General features: G+C 48.9%; 1 protein-coding gene across 1 annotated transcript in view; it reads right to left on the bottom strand.

The window, feature by feature from the left end:
• Positions 1 to 16634, bottom strand: part of gtdc1 (glycosyltransferase-like domain containing 1) — a 41634-nt gene that overhangs the window by 24122 nt on the left and 878 nt on the right. Inside the window, exons 2-4 of the mRNA XM_084443449.1 lie at positions 13417 to 13613; positions 9223 to 9390; positions 7851 to 8024 (exon numbers count right to left, since the gene is read on the bottom strand). Coding sequence (XP_084299575.1) covers positions 7851 to 8024; positions 9223 to 9390; positions 13417 to 13595 — 521 coding nt within the window. The 5' untranslated portion in view covers positions 13596 to 13613. The remainder of the gene's footprint in view (positions 1 to 7850; positions 8025 to 9222; positions 9391 to 13416; positions 13614 to 16634) is intronic.

The following is a 16634-nucleotide window of genomic DNA, read 5'->3' as shown; positions in this document are numbered from 1 at the left end:
CGAGTGCCGTCGGTCCCCGGGGAACAGGCCCCCACGATGTCGCTCTGTTCCCGTTTCAACTCCGTGTGTGCTCCATGATGTCATTCCCAGCGAAGCCGCCATGCTCGCATTCCTGTCCTCTTCCTTCTGCATCTGAACAGCGGATAAATCTCTGTTGACTTCTTGCGTAAACATTTGGAACAATTCGGTGGGAGGAACAGATAAACTCATTAGACCCGATACTGAAGCTACCTCAAAAGTGTTCGCTGGCGGTAACGTCAACGAAGACGAGGATTCTCTGTCAAAGACGGCTGTGTTTATTGTACTATTAACTCAGTCGGACTATCTTGTGTGTAGTATCTCTTTTATGTTAGTGTAACTATTCTCTCTCCAAGTTAAGAACCTTTCTCCCAGTTCTTAACTCGGTTCTAGCCGTGCAAGTCTAAATCAATGAGAATGATATCAAACACAAGTCATTATTTTCCTACTGGCCACAGTGAATGAGTTCTGCGCACTACCTGTAGGAGCACAAGATGGAGGACGAACCGTTGACGCTTTCCACCAGTCTACTCTGTTCTGAACCGAGCACAACTCCTCTGGCGGACGGATTATTCAATTGTGTAGCCGTGTTTTGAAAACACTCGTTTTTCTTGATTATGTCATGGCTGAACAGATGCCAGAATGTGTTAGCTAAAGTTTGGTATTAAGGGCAAATCACCAACCCAAGGTTTGATCCTTAATTCGTTCCTATTCATCACGGTTAGTTCCCTCAACTTCAAAGCGCCATATGGACCCAATTGCGGTTGTTCCTGGCGCTGGGGCCGGTGAGAGTGGAGGCCCTACTTCCATACCTCTGGTTCAGAACCTAAACCGTCATCTGACTTTCTCCAGTCGCGTATCCCTGTGTGTGTGTGTGCCGAACGTTTCTGGGGACGGCGGCGCGGTGGGTCTGGCCCCCGACTGGGCACAGGACTGGGATTGGATGGCCAAAATGACGTCAAGTCGTGGAGTAGAAGAAGAAGAAGGTGCCCGACAGCTGCTTTCATCGGTCACCGATGAGCTTAGATGAGCCTGTGAGCGGTGCCGTGATTAGGAGAACAGCCCCCCCCCCCCCCCCTCAGCATCAACCCACGGCTATTCCCTCATCTCCTCCTCCTCCCCCTCCTCACAGGCGTGATGGCGTGAAAGCAATCAAAGAGGAGATGGGGGAAGTGAGCGTCAGGTCGTCTGAGGATGAGGGGCCCCGGAGCCCGGTGGTGACCGTGGATCGAACCACAGTGGGGGCCCCACAAAGTCAGAGATTTAAGAAGATGCGTCTATCGCCTAGTCCCATCTCAGATGTGTCGTGATCAGATTGACGGCGTACACAACAGATTATGATGTCATCAAAACATGCCATATCGCTCTAGATTGTAATTAAGGGTAAACAAGAACATATGCCACATAAATATCATTTGGTAATATGCAAAACTATATGGAATCAAACTGAAAATGGGCAGAATTATTTGTAATGTTTCTCAAGGTACTCAGAGGATCATATAACTGTGGATCAAACTTAATTTGATAAAAACGTAAATTGAATTTGGTTGCAGTTTCTCCTAAAATATGCGGGAAAGCAATAAAATAATAAAGTAAATAAAATAAAACGGTTCATTAGTCTTTTACACATCACACGTTCTAGATACGGTCCCCTCCCCTTCCTGACAGACCGCCTCGCAAATTCCTGCGCTCCATCGCTTTAATGTTTCCAATTAGTTCACGCAGTCTCACGGCGAAGCAGACTGTCTGAGGCACGTGGCGAAGACATGCCTTCAGATGGCCATGATCTGTAAAACCCTCCGTTCCCCCCCAGGGCCTGCTCTCTCCTCGCTCCTCTTCGTGGGGAGGCCGATAGAATAGTCTCTCCAGACACAAACGCTAAACCAATTCAAACCAGGTCACCTCACATTCCTACCACACATAGCGTCAAGTACCGTGCACCGTGCAGTCTGCTTAGCCTTACAGATCTGAACGAGCGTCAGAAAATACCAAACGTTATTACTATACATTGTCTGGGGGAAGAAAGAAAAGCATCTCTTTCCTGACACGTTTACCATCTTTGATTCGCTGCAAAAACGTCCACATGCATTTGGGCCTCGCAAAGAGGAGCGATTCAAACAGGATATCCTGACATCTGCTCCCAGCAGACCGGCTCCAGGACTCACTCACTGGAGACCTGAGCTGAGCTGACGGACTGCTTCACAAGGAGCCACATCAATGGCTTTTTAAAAGTAGCCAGAGAAAGAACCTTTTCCCAATCAACTTAAAAGTAGCTTCAGCTATCTGCTGCGAGTTAGGGGGCTTAATGAAAAACCGCCCATCAACGAGGAGGTCCAAGAACGTGCAGCTCTTTCAAGACGCAAACCTGCATTCATATCTTTCCAAGGAAGAGAGCAACGCTGAATAGAGGGGAGCCCCTTCCTGTCTGAGGGCAACAATGGAAGATCTGCTCTGAAACCACGACGAGGATCAAAGGCCCTCACCTCCCCGAATATCCTCCAAACAAATATACCCCCGTGGAATAATTAAACAAAACACTAATCATGGTATAATCTAATTAACCCTTACTTTCATCACCTGACTGTTCGTCTCCAGAGAGACAGAAGCACACATAGCCTGACAAGCCCCACAAAGACGAGAGAGACGTGGGGGGGGGTGGGGGGTGGGTGGTCGTGGGGGGGTTTTAGGGTGAATGTGGAAAAAGCAACAGGGTGGCCGAGCTGGCCAGAATTTGGCACCTGCTCATCACATGGCGGTCCGTATTGATTTGATTAGCCCCCCCCCGCCCCCGCCCCCCCCCCCACCCGACCGCCACACCAGCGGACGCGCCGCGCTCAAAAGACGAGTCAATCTCCTGCTGCTCGGCCATGATAAATGTGACGGCTTTGTCTGGCTCTGCAGGTTTCGGCTGGCGCAGGTCAATCGCTATTAAATTACAAAAGTCCTCCCCTCAAAAGGCGGATTGATAGATGGATACCGCAAACACACACAGCCACAAAGAGCCCTCCATGCCTTCGGAAACCACGGAGCTCTTTCAAATCCAAAATGAAAAAGAGTTGTTTTTGTTTCGGGTGGGGACGTTTTGATTTTGCACTTCGGGCCACAAACATACCGGATGATTTTGAATGGTTGGATTGAAAAGACTTTTAAGAGAGTGAGAAAGAGGGGGGGAGAGAGAGAGAGAGAGAGAGAGAGAGAGAGAGAGGGAGAGAGAGAGAGAGAGAGAGAGAGAGAGAGAGAGAGAGAGGGAGAGAGAGAGAGAGAGGGTGGGAGAGAGGGAGATAGGGTGGGAGAGAGGGAGAGAGAGGGAGAGAGAGAGAGAGAGAGAGAGAGAGGGAGAGAGAGAGAGAGGGTGGGAGAGAGGGAGAGAGAGGGAGGGAGGGAGAGAGAGAGAGAGAGAGAGAGAGAGAGAGAGAGAGAGAGAGAGAGTGAGAGACAGACATACCTATGCAGAGAAATCATCTGGTATTTCTCCCGCAATTGTTTCTGGGAGCATTTTATCTTTTCAAAGAGATGGACTAACTGTGTTTGGAACGGGACCGGGGCGTGTTGAGGGAGATGTGGACTAACTGTGTTTGGAACGGGACCGGGGCGTGTTGAGGGAGAGTGGACTAACTGTGTTTGGAACGGGGCCGGGGCGTGTTGAGGGGGAGATGGACTAACTGTGTTTGGAACGGGGCCGGGGCGTGTTGAGGGAGAGATGGACTAACTGTGTTTGGAACGGGACCGGGGCGTGTTGAGGGAGAGTGGACTAACTGTGTTTGGAACGGGGCCGGGGCGTGTTGAGGGGGAGATGGACTAACTGTGTTTGGAACGGGGCCATGGGCGTGTTGAGGGAGAGATGGACTAACTGTGTTTGGAACGGGGCCGGGGCGTGTTGAGGGAGAGTGGACTAACTGTGTTTGGAACGGGGCCGGGGCGTGTTGAGGGAGTGATGGACTAACTGTGTTTGGAACGGGGCCGGGGCGTGTTGAGGGAGAGATGGACTAACTGTGTTTGGAACGGGGCCGCGGGCGTGTTGAGGGAGAGATGGACTGTGTTTGGAACGGAACCAGGGCGTGTTGAGGGAGAGATGGACTAGCTGTGTTTGGAACGGGGCCATGGGCGTGTTGAGGGAGAGATGGACTAACTGTGTTTGGAACGGGGCCGTGGGCGTGTTGAGGGAGAGATGGACTAACTGTGTTTGGAACAGGGCCGGGGCGTGTTGAGGGAGAGATGGACTAACTGTGTTTGGAACGGGGCCGTGGGCGTGTTGAGGGAGAGATGGACTAACTGTGTTTGGAACGGGGCCGCGAGCATGTTTAGGGAGAGGTGGACTAACTGTGTTTGGAACGGGGCCGTGGGCGTGTTGAGGGAGAGGTGGACTAACTGTGTTTGGAACGGGGCCGTGGGCGTGTTGAGGGAGAGGTGGACTAACTGTGTTTGGAACGGAACCAGGGCGCGTTGAGGGAGAGATGGACTAACTGTGTTTGGAACGGGGCCATGGGCGTGTTGAGGGAGAGATGGACTAACTGTGTTTGGAACGGGGCCGCGAGCGTGTTGAGGGAGAGGTAGACTAACTGTGTTTGGAACGGGGCCGTGGGCGTGTTGAGGGAGAGATGGACTGTGTTTGGAACGGGGCCGGGGGCGTGTTGAGGGAGAGATGGACTGTGTTTGGAACGGGGCCGGGGGCGTGTTGAGGGAGAGGTGGACTAGCTGTGTTTGGAACGGGGCCGTGGGCGTGTTGAGGGAGAGATGGACTGTGTTTGGAACGGGGCCGGGGCGTGTTGAGGGAGAGATGGACTAGCTGTGTTTGGAACGGAACCAGGGCGTGTTGAGGGAGAGATGGACTCACTGTGTTTGGAACGGGGCCGGGGCGTGTTGAGGGAGAGATGGACTAACTGTGTTTGGAACGGGGCCATGGGCGTGTTGAGGGAGAGATGGACTAACTGTGTTTGGAACGGGGCCGTGGGCGTGTTGAGGGAGAGATGGACTAACTGTGTTTGGAACGGGGCCGTGGGCGTGTTGAGGGAGAGAGTGGACTAACTGTGTTTGGAACGGGGCCGGGCCGTGTTGAGGGATTGTCAGTCATGCATATAATCGCTTACTTACACTCGGTGAGTTTGCGTTGGATCAGGCAAATTAGCATCTGAAAATGAGCTGAGATACACCCTGGGCGAGAGGCCTGCGTCATCCATGGCCGCTCACTTTCACTTTCCCCTACCCCACCAATACACATGAAAACATGTCGGGGTCTGAACACACACACACACACGCGCACACACACACACACGTACACACACACTCGCGGACACACACACGTGCATGCACACAGGCACCACACAAGCGCACGCACACACACACAAATAGACATTGGAAAAATACACACACACCACATTCCATTGCATCATTTCTTAAGCACACTTGAATAATGAAAGGGAAAACTATTCTAAACTAAACACTGGTCATACTGAACGCTAAGCTCATCCAGATCCTCCCTGGATCATTTAGATGCAGCTATGCAGCATGTTGATGATGTGTGCTACTCTGTCACTGTGAGTGGCTGAACTCATCCAGCGGATATCTGACTTGACTCACGTCACGCACACACACTTCCTTGACTCTGGAAAGATGTAAAATAAAGTCTGTGTGACACAATTACTGCAGGCAGGGTCATAAACACGCACACACACACGCACACACACACACACACACACACGCACACACACACACACACACACACACACACACACACACACACGTTTCATGGCCAGGGGTCTCCTTAGGGGGGCCTGGGCTTTAATAATTAGCTGTAATATGCCACAAGAGTGTGCTCAGAACAATATGTGCAGTTGGATGATCGGCGCCGTCCCTTTCATCTCCGCGCCGCGTTCGCTCACCCCTGAGAATGGCAGCGCATGAAAGAGAGAAAACTGCTCACAAGCTGCAGCATATATTTATGAATTTCAATTCAATAAATGCCATGGAAATATGTCCGTTATGGCATCTCTTAAAATGTGATATCATTAAAAGGAGACCTCCATCTGAGAGTCATCAGAGTGATTTAAACAGTGACACTAATGTTTGGAAGATATTCGCACCTGAACGGCCAATAATCTTAATCTGTGCTCGGTGTTTTGATGTCCGTAGTCTAATTTAAACTGTCGTGATCGTCGCTTTCATGTGGAGAGGTGGCTGCTGGGAATTTGAGTTGTAATCAGAAGCAGACGCTCTCTCTCTGGATCGTTGGTTTGGATCGTTGCGCCCCTGCGTTGTTTTGGAACAGAGCAATAAAAAGAAAGAGCCACCCTCTCCAACGGTCCGAGACCGTTTATAAAGACGGACCTTCGTCCAATCCCTCTACCATGACAGTTATCCTGACCTCTACCATGACAGTTATCCTGACCTCTACCATGACAGTTATCCTGACCTCTACCATGACAGTTATCCTGACCTCTACCATGACAGTTATCCTGACCTCTACCATGACAGTTATCCTGACCTCTCTGTGAGTTATCCTGACCTCTCTGTGATAGTTATCCTGACCTCTCTGTGACAGTTATTCTGACCTCTCTGTGATAGTTATCCTGACCTCTCAGTGATAGTTATCCTGACCTCTCCGTGATAGTTATCCTGACCTCTACCATGACAGTTATCCTGACCTCTACCATGATAGTTATCCTGACCTCTCTGTGACAGTTATCCTGACCTCTTCATGATAGTTATCCTGACCTCTCCGTGATAGTTATCCTGACCTCTACCATGACAGTTATCCTGACCTCTACCATGACAGTTATCCTGACCTCTGCGTGCAGGTCCGTCTATTTCTTTTTTTTTTAAGATATTTTTTAGCGCTTTTCAGCTTTAATGTTATAGGACAGTGTAGAGAGACAGGAAATGTGGGAGAGAGAGAGGGGAGGACATGCGGCACAGGACCCGAGCCGGGAATCGAACCCGGGTCCGCCGCGCGAAGGACTAGCCTTCATATGGTGCGCGCCTTACCCGGTGAGCTACGGGGCGCCCCCAAGTCCGTCTATTTATATAAAACACAACCTCTTATTAGCAGCTGTCAAGTGAAGTGAGTGAGAAAATAAAGATGATCATGTGACCTTTAAATGGGGAATGCTTTAGGTGCCAGTGTTTACAGTATGATGACAATTATCTGGTATCCAATATATATTGTATTGACGTTATTGACGTATGGATACTTTCTTGCTTAAGAAACAAAAATACATCTAAATGTTGTTTCTTAATTATTGCTGTTACTTAAGTATGAATAATATAATCACGCATAATACAGTTATTAATATATACAGAAGGGCTTATTAATATATACAGTAGGGCTTATTAATATATACAGTAGGGCTTATTAATATATACAGAAGGGCTTCTCCAGATGGTCAACATGATATTTACTGTCCTTCTCCATCACATCATTTGAGAGTAAATACAAGGAAATTAGCACATTATAAACGTGGAGCACTTCAACTCGGAAATTAGGCTCTAGGAACAAATACACACAGCCTCCTTAATCGTGTCACCTCTGACCTTCTCACACCAACACACACACACGCACGCACGCACACACACACACACACACTTCCGCATTGCTGCGTTCCAGTGCGTTCTCCCTACGCCAGGGTGAGAGCGATAGGCCCCACCCACAGGATATTAAAGGTCATTTCTAATCTAGTACTTCTTACACAACTTTGCAGATTGCCATTAAGCACTCTCCCCAAACCTAGCAGCTCTCTGGGCCGGATTAGGGGCCTGGCCGCCCCCCTGCTCATTTTAATCATCCGGCTGCTTCTATCCCTGGAAGGCTGACTGGAGCCAGGGATGATGACACTGACCTTGTGACATCGGGGATGAGGAGGGGGAAGTGGACGACTCGACACTTGGGGCGCAGGAGCTTGTCCAGGTCTCGGGGCCTGTGGTCCGGGATCTTCTTCATGAAGGAGGAGATGGAGCAGAGGAAGGACTCCATGTTGAAAGAGGAGTTGAACGCCACCACATCTGCCACCAAGCTGGGACGAGAGGAAGAGGAGGAGGAGGAGGAGGAGGAGGGGAGGGAGGAATGCTGAGGATGCGGCGGTAGACACCACATTCCGTCTGTTCATTCGCCGACGCCGGCGTCGCATAAAAACGATCGGGCCGCGACGCTCTCATCCTACGGGAGCGCTCAAACGCCCTGACATGCTCATTCTGTTTCATTATAACGAAAGGGCCCCTGCATTATCATTCAAATTAGCCAAGCAATCTGGCTTCAATCCAATCAAACGTCTTTTAATGATCCGTTCCCTTTGAGTAGCGTATTATTTAATGCTGCCATATTTGACTGGGTTAATGACATTAAGCTTGATGGAGTGGGCAGGGCCAGGGAGAGTTATTGACGTGTTGCCCTATGCAGATCAACAACAATCAGTTTTCTTTAGAGTGCTTCTCTCTACCATTTAGACCGTCTGATTAATGGCGAAGCCGACGCTCGACAAGAGTGACTTCAATTACCCAGAGAGCATCATGTCGGGCTGCCGTAATTAACCAATCATGTGCGGCCCTGACATGCTCATTAAGACAAAGTATTACAGTTGTGTAGTTGCGCGTCCTTTTTTTTTACCCCTTCCTCGACGCACAAACAAACAGAGTAATTATGCGTGTTCTTAATTTTCATTTGTGGACTCTCGTTCCCTGGGAGACGCTTGTTTTGTTCCGTGTTAAAAGCTGCTCGCTGCAATCAAACGGCGAACCTATCAGCCTATCAGAACGAGCGCTATGGATGGGGAGGCGGTCTTAAGGGTGAGGGTTGGTTGCGGTAGTTACTAGGGTTACAAATTTCAAGGAATTTAATTAATCGATAACTGTTAACCTTAACAAACGATAGTCGATTAATTAATAAGAACGTCCCACGCTGGACTGCGCTTTGCTCGCTTCATTTTTTTGTGTCTTCTTCCGCTGTGTCGTTGAAATTTCCCAGCATCCCAATTAGCCTTCACTACACGGCGTGGCGCCCTCATGTGCAGTCAGACCTTAAATCATGATTACATTTCACACAACTCCCGTTGAAAACATCTGTTCCCCCAAAAAAGTTCTGTTCCATTAACAAGCAATTAATCGCGTAACCAAATCTTACCTGAGTAAATTCTTATCTGTAATTAATGGATAGTGGATGAACTACTAACACCCCTAGTCGTTACTGATCCAGGTGCGTTCTGAAGCGGTCTTTACCATGAGAGCACCTGGTTGTATCCGTACTGGAAGTCCCTCTCCTGGTGCTTGCGGACGGGGTAGACCAGCTGGTTCTCGTGGAAGTAGAGGACCTTCTTGAGTCCGGCCAGGTCCGGTCGGAGGGCCACCAGCTCGGACAGGTTGAGGACCGAGCTCGCGAACAAGACCCTGAGAGAAGCCAGAGCACAAGGGCATGAACACGCCGGCTTCCTCCGGCTATTAACACCGCCATACCTCACCGGCTATTAACACCGCCATACCTCACCAACACGCACCCGAGGTGTGACATAACTCCCTGTTTAGCTGCGCCACCGATGCCAACTGAAAAACGTTTTTTTATTCGGTCGAACGGGTGTAGGGGAGGTCTTATGTAACTCAATGTCTTAGTCGTTGAACCAGCAGGTAAAGGAGATCAATCAGGGGGCATTAGCGCAGCTGACCGCAGCCTTGCCGGTCTCTCTGGCCGGTCTCTCTGGACGCCAGGCTCTGATGATGCAGCGTTTCCACGTGCGCCCGGTCGTCTCGGCAGCCTCCGCCGGCCCTGCGCGACATGGCGTGCCGGAGAGATGAGTCTTTGAAGCGCCGCGTCTCCCTAGCTGACCCCTTCCTCCATCCATCCATCCATCCATCCATCCCTCCCCTCTGCTCTCCACTTCAAGGCCTTGGCTCGTCCCTTCATCCGTCATCCAGTTCCCCCGTCATCCCCCCCCCCCCCCCCCCCTCTCTCTCTCTCTCTCCTTCCCTTTCTTACCCACGAGCGAGCTGCTTTGATGTGGCGAGTCCACGAGCCATCGCTGGGATCACGTAGGTCCACCCCCCGCCCCCTCCGCTGCGTGCCTCTCAGACCTGGGATTAGCCCAATTTCCTGGCCCCTCTCGGGCCCTTCCATCAAACCCCCAAAAAGGCCTACAGGAGTGCATGTAACAGAAATCACCCTCACCCCCTAAACTCCTGGGTAATGCTCTCCTCTGACTCAAACCAGATGAGAATCCTCTATTTTTACCTTTTTTTCCTGCCAAGAATAGTCCGGAGGGACATCCTGTGTAGTTAAAAATTAGACGCACAGACCTGCGAGATCGCAGAGGGGGAGAGCGTTCGCTCTAACTTCCCGAGCGAACGGCGTAGCGGGGGTAGCGCTCGTTCTGCACGCCACATGCCAGGTTCGGACAGCAGGGCAGGACTAACAGTCAAATAATTCATCGTTCAAAGTGGCGCCTCGAATCAGTTAGCGGACGGAAGATGAGGTGAAACCGTGGTGACGGAGCAGACTGGGCCAACGCCAGCACATGTGTTGTGTAGAGCGGCCTTTTACACCACGAGTTCAGTTGAGTCGTCCGTCACACCGACGTACTGCGACGCTACAGCGGGCCCATCCCATAATACGCCTCCGTCACCGCGTGACTGACATGGCAAACTGTACCTACCAAAGCACTTCTGGTTTTCACTACTGTACCTGGCTTCAGAGTGACTTATGACCTTTTGATAAAGGAACCCCCGCTCTACTGTAAGAGACGTTTCACCACCCTCTCTCTCTCTCTGTCTCTCTCTCCCTCTGTCTCTCTCTCTGTCTCTCTCTCTTTCTCTCCCTTTCATACTCTCTCTCTCTCTCTCTCTCGCCCACCGTGTCTCTCGGGAAGATATTTCACAGTTTCACAGAAGATGGATCAAAAGACAAGACAAGTAGGCTGAACGGTAACCTCGGCATTAGCAGTGTGTGTGTGTGTGTGTGTGTGTGTGCGCGCGTGTGTGTGTGTGTGTGTGTGTACATAGGTGGGTGGGAACCACATCAGTAGGTGGTGGGTTGATTTACTATAATGTTCTAGTAAATGGCTTCATCTAAGTTATCAGGTGTGGGCCCTTATAATAATAAATAACCTCGGGCCCTTATATGTCAAACGAGATCCATCGGTTAATCACCGTGAAAAAAAGTTTGCATTGTTCTTCAGTTAATGAACTAAAACATGAATCATCTGGAAAAAAGATGATGAGGATAAAGGCCTGGTGAAATAAATCAATAACAACAGTCAAATATGATCATAGAACAGATGTCAGAGAGAGAGAGAGAGAGAGAGAAACGAGAAGAGAGAATGACTCTGCATTTTACACAACTTCCTGCCTCGGTGAGATGAGTTTCTGAGCTGAGGGCCGGTCGTCCACAGCTCTGAGAGGCGCTTGGCTTGGTCTCTTATTCAGCCACACGAGACCACGCGATATCACGAGACCACACGATACCACGAGACCACCACACGATACCACGAGACCACCACACGATATCACGAGACCACACGATATCACGAGACCACACGATATCACGAGACCACACGATATCACGAGACCACACGATATCACGAGACCACACGATATCATTAGACCACACGATATCATTAGACCACACGATACCATTAGACCACACGATATCACGAGACCACACGATATCATGAGACCACACGATATCACGAGACCACACGATATCACGAGACCACACGATATCACGAGACCACACAAGATCACGAGACCACACGATATCACGATACCACCACACGATATCACAAGACCACACGATATCATTAGACAACACGATATCATTAGACCACACGATACCATTAGACCACACGATATCATTAGACCACACGATATCACGAGACCACACGATATCATTAGACCACACGATATCACGAGACCACACGATATCATTAGACCACACGATATCATTAGACCACACGATATCACAAGACCACACGATATCATTAGACCAAACGATACCATTAGACCACACGATATCACGAGACCACACGATATCACGAGACCACACGATACCATTAGACCACACGATATCATTAGACCACACGATACCATTAGACCACACGATACCGCCGCTGTCTGAGGGGCCCTGAGGAGAATGCTTACAGGAGGCAGCAGGAGGAGGCAGGAGGAGGAGGCAGGAGGAGAAGGAAGAGGAGGAGGAGGAGGAGGAGGAGGAAGATAAAGATGGTGAATTACCAGCGCTTCCATCCCACGATACAGTGATGAGTCAGCAGGCAGATGAGCCCTGGGTCCTTCCCCCCCGTTATCTCACACAAAACCAACCACGGGGTCTCGGAGAGAGAGTGGATGACGGTCTCTCCAGCAGGTCTCACAAAACCCAGGCACCATGACGATGGGAGTCCATGACTCAATGGCGTCCCAAACCACCACTTCTAGCGCGTCAAGTGTTAAAATGGCTGCCAACCGCATAGAATTAGATTAGATTCTGTTAGATTAGAAATGTAGACCTAGGAATGACTACTATAGGAATGACTATTACTGTAGGAATCATCATTTCTCGAAAAGGTACTTAGAATTTAATCAACTATGAAATGATGCAAGCCACACCGATATTTGGTACGTGGTAGTAGCAAATACAGTATTACTACAGAATTTGTCTGGTGATACGAGGTGACTCAGCATTTATACTGGTAATTTGCCATACTTGTGAAACCTACACAGGCCACGAAGTGCAAAACATGACAACAATTCAGAAAACAACATTTCAGAAAACACAACATCTCAGAAAACACATTTTGCAAAACACGACTTCGCAAAACACAAGATTTCACTAAACGCTTTTGTGCAAAACACCATTTCAGAAAACACAACATTTCGCAAAACACACAAAACACAACACAAAACACAACACACAAAACACAACACGCAAAACACAACACGCAAAACACAAAACATTTCCTAAAACATGACATTTTGTTAAACACATTTCACAAAACACATGTTCGCAAATCACAACACGTGATTTCAGATATGAAAAGGGTAGGAACAACACTTCTTGTTTTTGATTGGACGAAACCCAAGTCAGTTCAATGTCATTTCCTGTTTCCACTTTCAGCAGTCTGGGACCAATCGCTTTGCATTTTACCAGTCTAAGGCGGGTCTAGGGCAAGTTGGAATTTGTCCGCCCAGCAGAAAACTGGCAATATCTCGGGATAGTTGTTGTGTCGTTGTGTTTTGCAAAATATTGTGTTTTGCAAAATTTCACCGTTTTGCAAAATGTCGTCACGTTTTGCCAAACGTCATGTTTTCTGAAATACCGTCAAGCTTTGCGAAATGTAGTAGTGTTTTGCCAAATGTCAATGTGTTCTGAAATGTCGTTGTGTTTGGCACGTCAGGGCCACCGTACTACTTCACTACCAGTATGTTTACCTGTATGCAGGGCTGGCGGGAATAGCCTGCATGAAGTACAGCGCGGATGTCCTGGCCCTCCAGTGCCATTTCTTGGCCGGCAGCGTGAAGACGACACAGTCCTCCACCTGCTCCTTCAGCAGGTCCACCAGCTGCTTATGGGAACCCCCATAGAACGGTTCCACAAGCAGCACACTCATGGAGGAGAGGAGGAGGTTCTGGGGAGAGAGGAGGAGGAGAGGAGTGAGAAGGGACCCAGGAGGAAGAGGGACATGGTCGGGGTCCTCATTGGTTGGAGGGATTGGCAGTGCAGGCCTCCTTGGCAGAGAATAGGGGGGAGAGATATGGATTGGATTTGGTCACTGTTGCAATTCTGTGTGGGACAAAAGAAAAGCTTACGACACAAGCACTGCGGTTCCCGTTTTATCTGGAACATCTTTGGTAAATTGACGTCGCATAGAGACACATTTTCTGTCAAATGTTTATTATAAGGTCTATTTGGGAAGTAGAAGAACATTACTTACAGTGAATACGAAAAGCTAACCCAAGCAAAAATAAGCAGGGCTACCAAAATCGACAGACAGTCTTACAATGCTAAAAGGCCCATGCCTTATAGGGTATTCTAGACCAATTTCTTTTCCAATAAATGCCCTCTACTCCACAATATTTCCAGTTTACTTCAACTTTACATCATGTTGTCCTCAATCTCATTCTTCCATTTAGCTGCCCACAATGGGTAGCCTAGTAATGCATTAGCAACCAGCGTGCCTCGCCCACAGACTTTCCAATCAGTCGATATCCTGGTCCCTCTTACGCACTTAAATGCAAGTCATATCTTAACAAGAAAATGAGCTATGCAATATTTCACGACATGGCAAAAAGTTTTCAGAGGATGAACTTTGGAGGCTTGCAGGCGAGATTAAGGAGGTGAATGCTTTGTAAGATAACCATAAGTCAAGGCCAATCAAAATATAGAACCATAATGGAGGCCCAAACGTGCCCCATTGTAGCAAGACAGCAACAATTCCAAATGGACTATCAAATAATGTGCATTCAATTCATTTTTAATTTAAACGCAGTATCAATAAGGTCTTGATAACATCAACATCTCTGTCCAACTCATACATTTCCTCATGCCTGAATGAAAATATGGACGACGGATAACCTGAATTGAAAAAGCAATGAATACATTGTCAATGAAAGAACATTATTTCAACTTAGACATAACACGACAAGAACGCCTCTTCTGGAATAGTCCAACAAAACAAGTTGTCGACCCTATCGTCGGGGGTTTCCACGAGTGTCGTAGACGGACGAGCGAAAACGCTCCTCACCTACGAGCATACCTTTCGCCCACGACGTCAAAGTTGGAAGGTTGTCGATACCTTTCCACCTCAGATGACAGAGATGAAGTGAAGGGTTAATGTCACCCCCACACGCCCGGGTGTGCTCGGGAACCCCCTCTGCCTCGCAGGAATCCAGAGCAGAGCAACGACTGCTGACTAGTCATTCCCCTACCTGTCTGGAGACGCAGATACAGGCTTAGTCATGGACAGAGAGCGCGTCTCAGTATGGAAACTACCAAAAAAAAAAGACTAAAGTGAATATTGGAAAGGTTTTGAATATCATCGGTTGTTATATTTCTGGATCTTGTTTGTTGATTCCCTTGAGATATGAATAGTGTTACTACTAGGCTATACATGGACAAAAAAATGTCTCAAAAAACAGTCTGGGCCCATAAGTAAGGAGCATCTGTCGTTATGCTGGTCAGTAAGGGGATGAAAACATGTTGTGTGTGTATCCTCGCAAAATAATACATTCATGTTTACAAGCCCTTCCCCCACCCTCTCACTCACTCACACACAGGCACGCGCTCACACACACGCACATGCGCACACAAACACATACACACACACACACACACACTCACTCTCTGAAGCACACACATCTCCCTGAGGTGCAGTGGGATTTCATGCAGAAATGCTGGGTTTACAGGCCTAGATAACGCGGGGGAACGCGGCCATCCGTTCCTCACTTAAACGCATGAAGACGTCACAGTGAGAACCAATCGCTACCATTAGAGCAGGCACCAGGAGCGCTACCCCTCCCCTACCCCCCACCGGACCCCCGGGCAGCAGGCACCAGGAGCACTACCCCCCCCCCCCCCACCACCACCAGGCCCCCGGGCAGCGCGGGGTCGGGGCTGGACGCTATCGCTCTGACCAGAGACCAACACCGAGCACTGAGGCGTGCGAGCCAGATCCCAACACCTCCCTCTTGGTCCTTTGGCCATTCTGGGTTTCTGCATGCTACTTTGAGTGTGTGTGTGTGCGCGCGTGTGTGTGTGCGTGTTGGGGGGTGTCATCATCTTCAATAGAACCTGACAGGGATGTGACTAGCTCTGATATGTTCTCTTGGAGGGCATATTTCTCCCTAAACACAAGATCAGAGGAAATACTCCCTCAAATCCTGCTGCTGTTGAGCCGATGGCAGATTGAGGCTGAAACCAAGTCCGTCCACAACGCAGGAGGTATCGAGCACAGCGGTGTGTGAAGGAAGGCCTGCTAAAGGCAGACAACATAACTGATATCACACGTCAACATTTGAATTCAAATGCCATTTCGTTTTGGGAGCTGACGCATTTGAAATAGACTACATACAATATCGGTATGATTGTTTCATTCTGAACCTTTTCTGTGTAGGCTACTTAGGTTATGACTCATTGCAGCTAGCCTACCCCATCACCCACTGGTATAAGGGGGGACCAATATCTACCCCTATTCATATACAAAATGGAGTGGTGCAACTGATGATTCTCCTGATTACATGAGGATCAACCAGCTCAACAGAGGCTAATATCATGTCCTAAAAACCTCCTAATTCACAGTTCTCATGACAGGCCTTTCAGTTTGACAATGCAAATGTAAGCAGCTTCTCTCCCATCAGGAACATGTAAAGCTATTCATAACTCCTTTGATCTCCTATTAGAAAGGGGAGGAAGCCGGCGTTCTGCGCGGATTAAGGTTTTTCAAAGAGGTAAAATGAGTGAGAAGTGACTTTCCTTCTTTTAATTGAGGGAGCCTGTACCCTTGTACTTCACAAGCCCTGGCTTCATGTGAACGCTAATCATTTAAGGATCCAGTGAAAGAGACTCCAGCTATAATGACAGACACATGGACATGTGCTAATCTCTCCACGCGTGGATGGGGAGAGCTGTGATGTGTACTATAGCAGAGAAA

This window comes from Borostomias antarcticus, assembly GCF_949987555.1.
Source record: "Borostomias antarcticus genome assembly, chromosome: 9".
Taxonomy (NCBI): Eukaryota; Metazoa; Chordata; class Actinopteri; order Stomiiformes; family Stomiidae; genus Borostomias; species Borostomias antarcticus.
The sequence above is the reverse complement of the archived record's forward strand: the minus strand, read 5'-3'. Positions and strand labels throughout refer to the sequence as shown.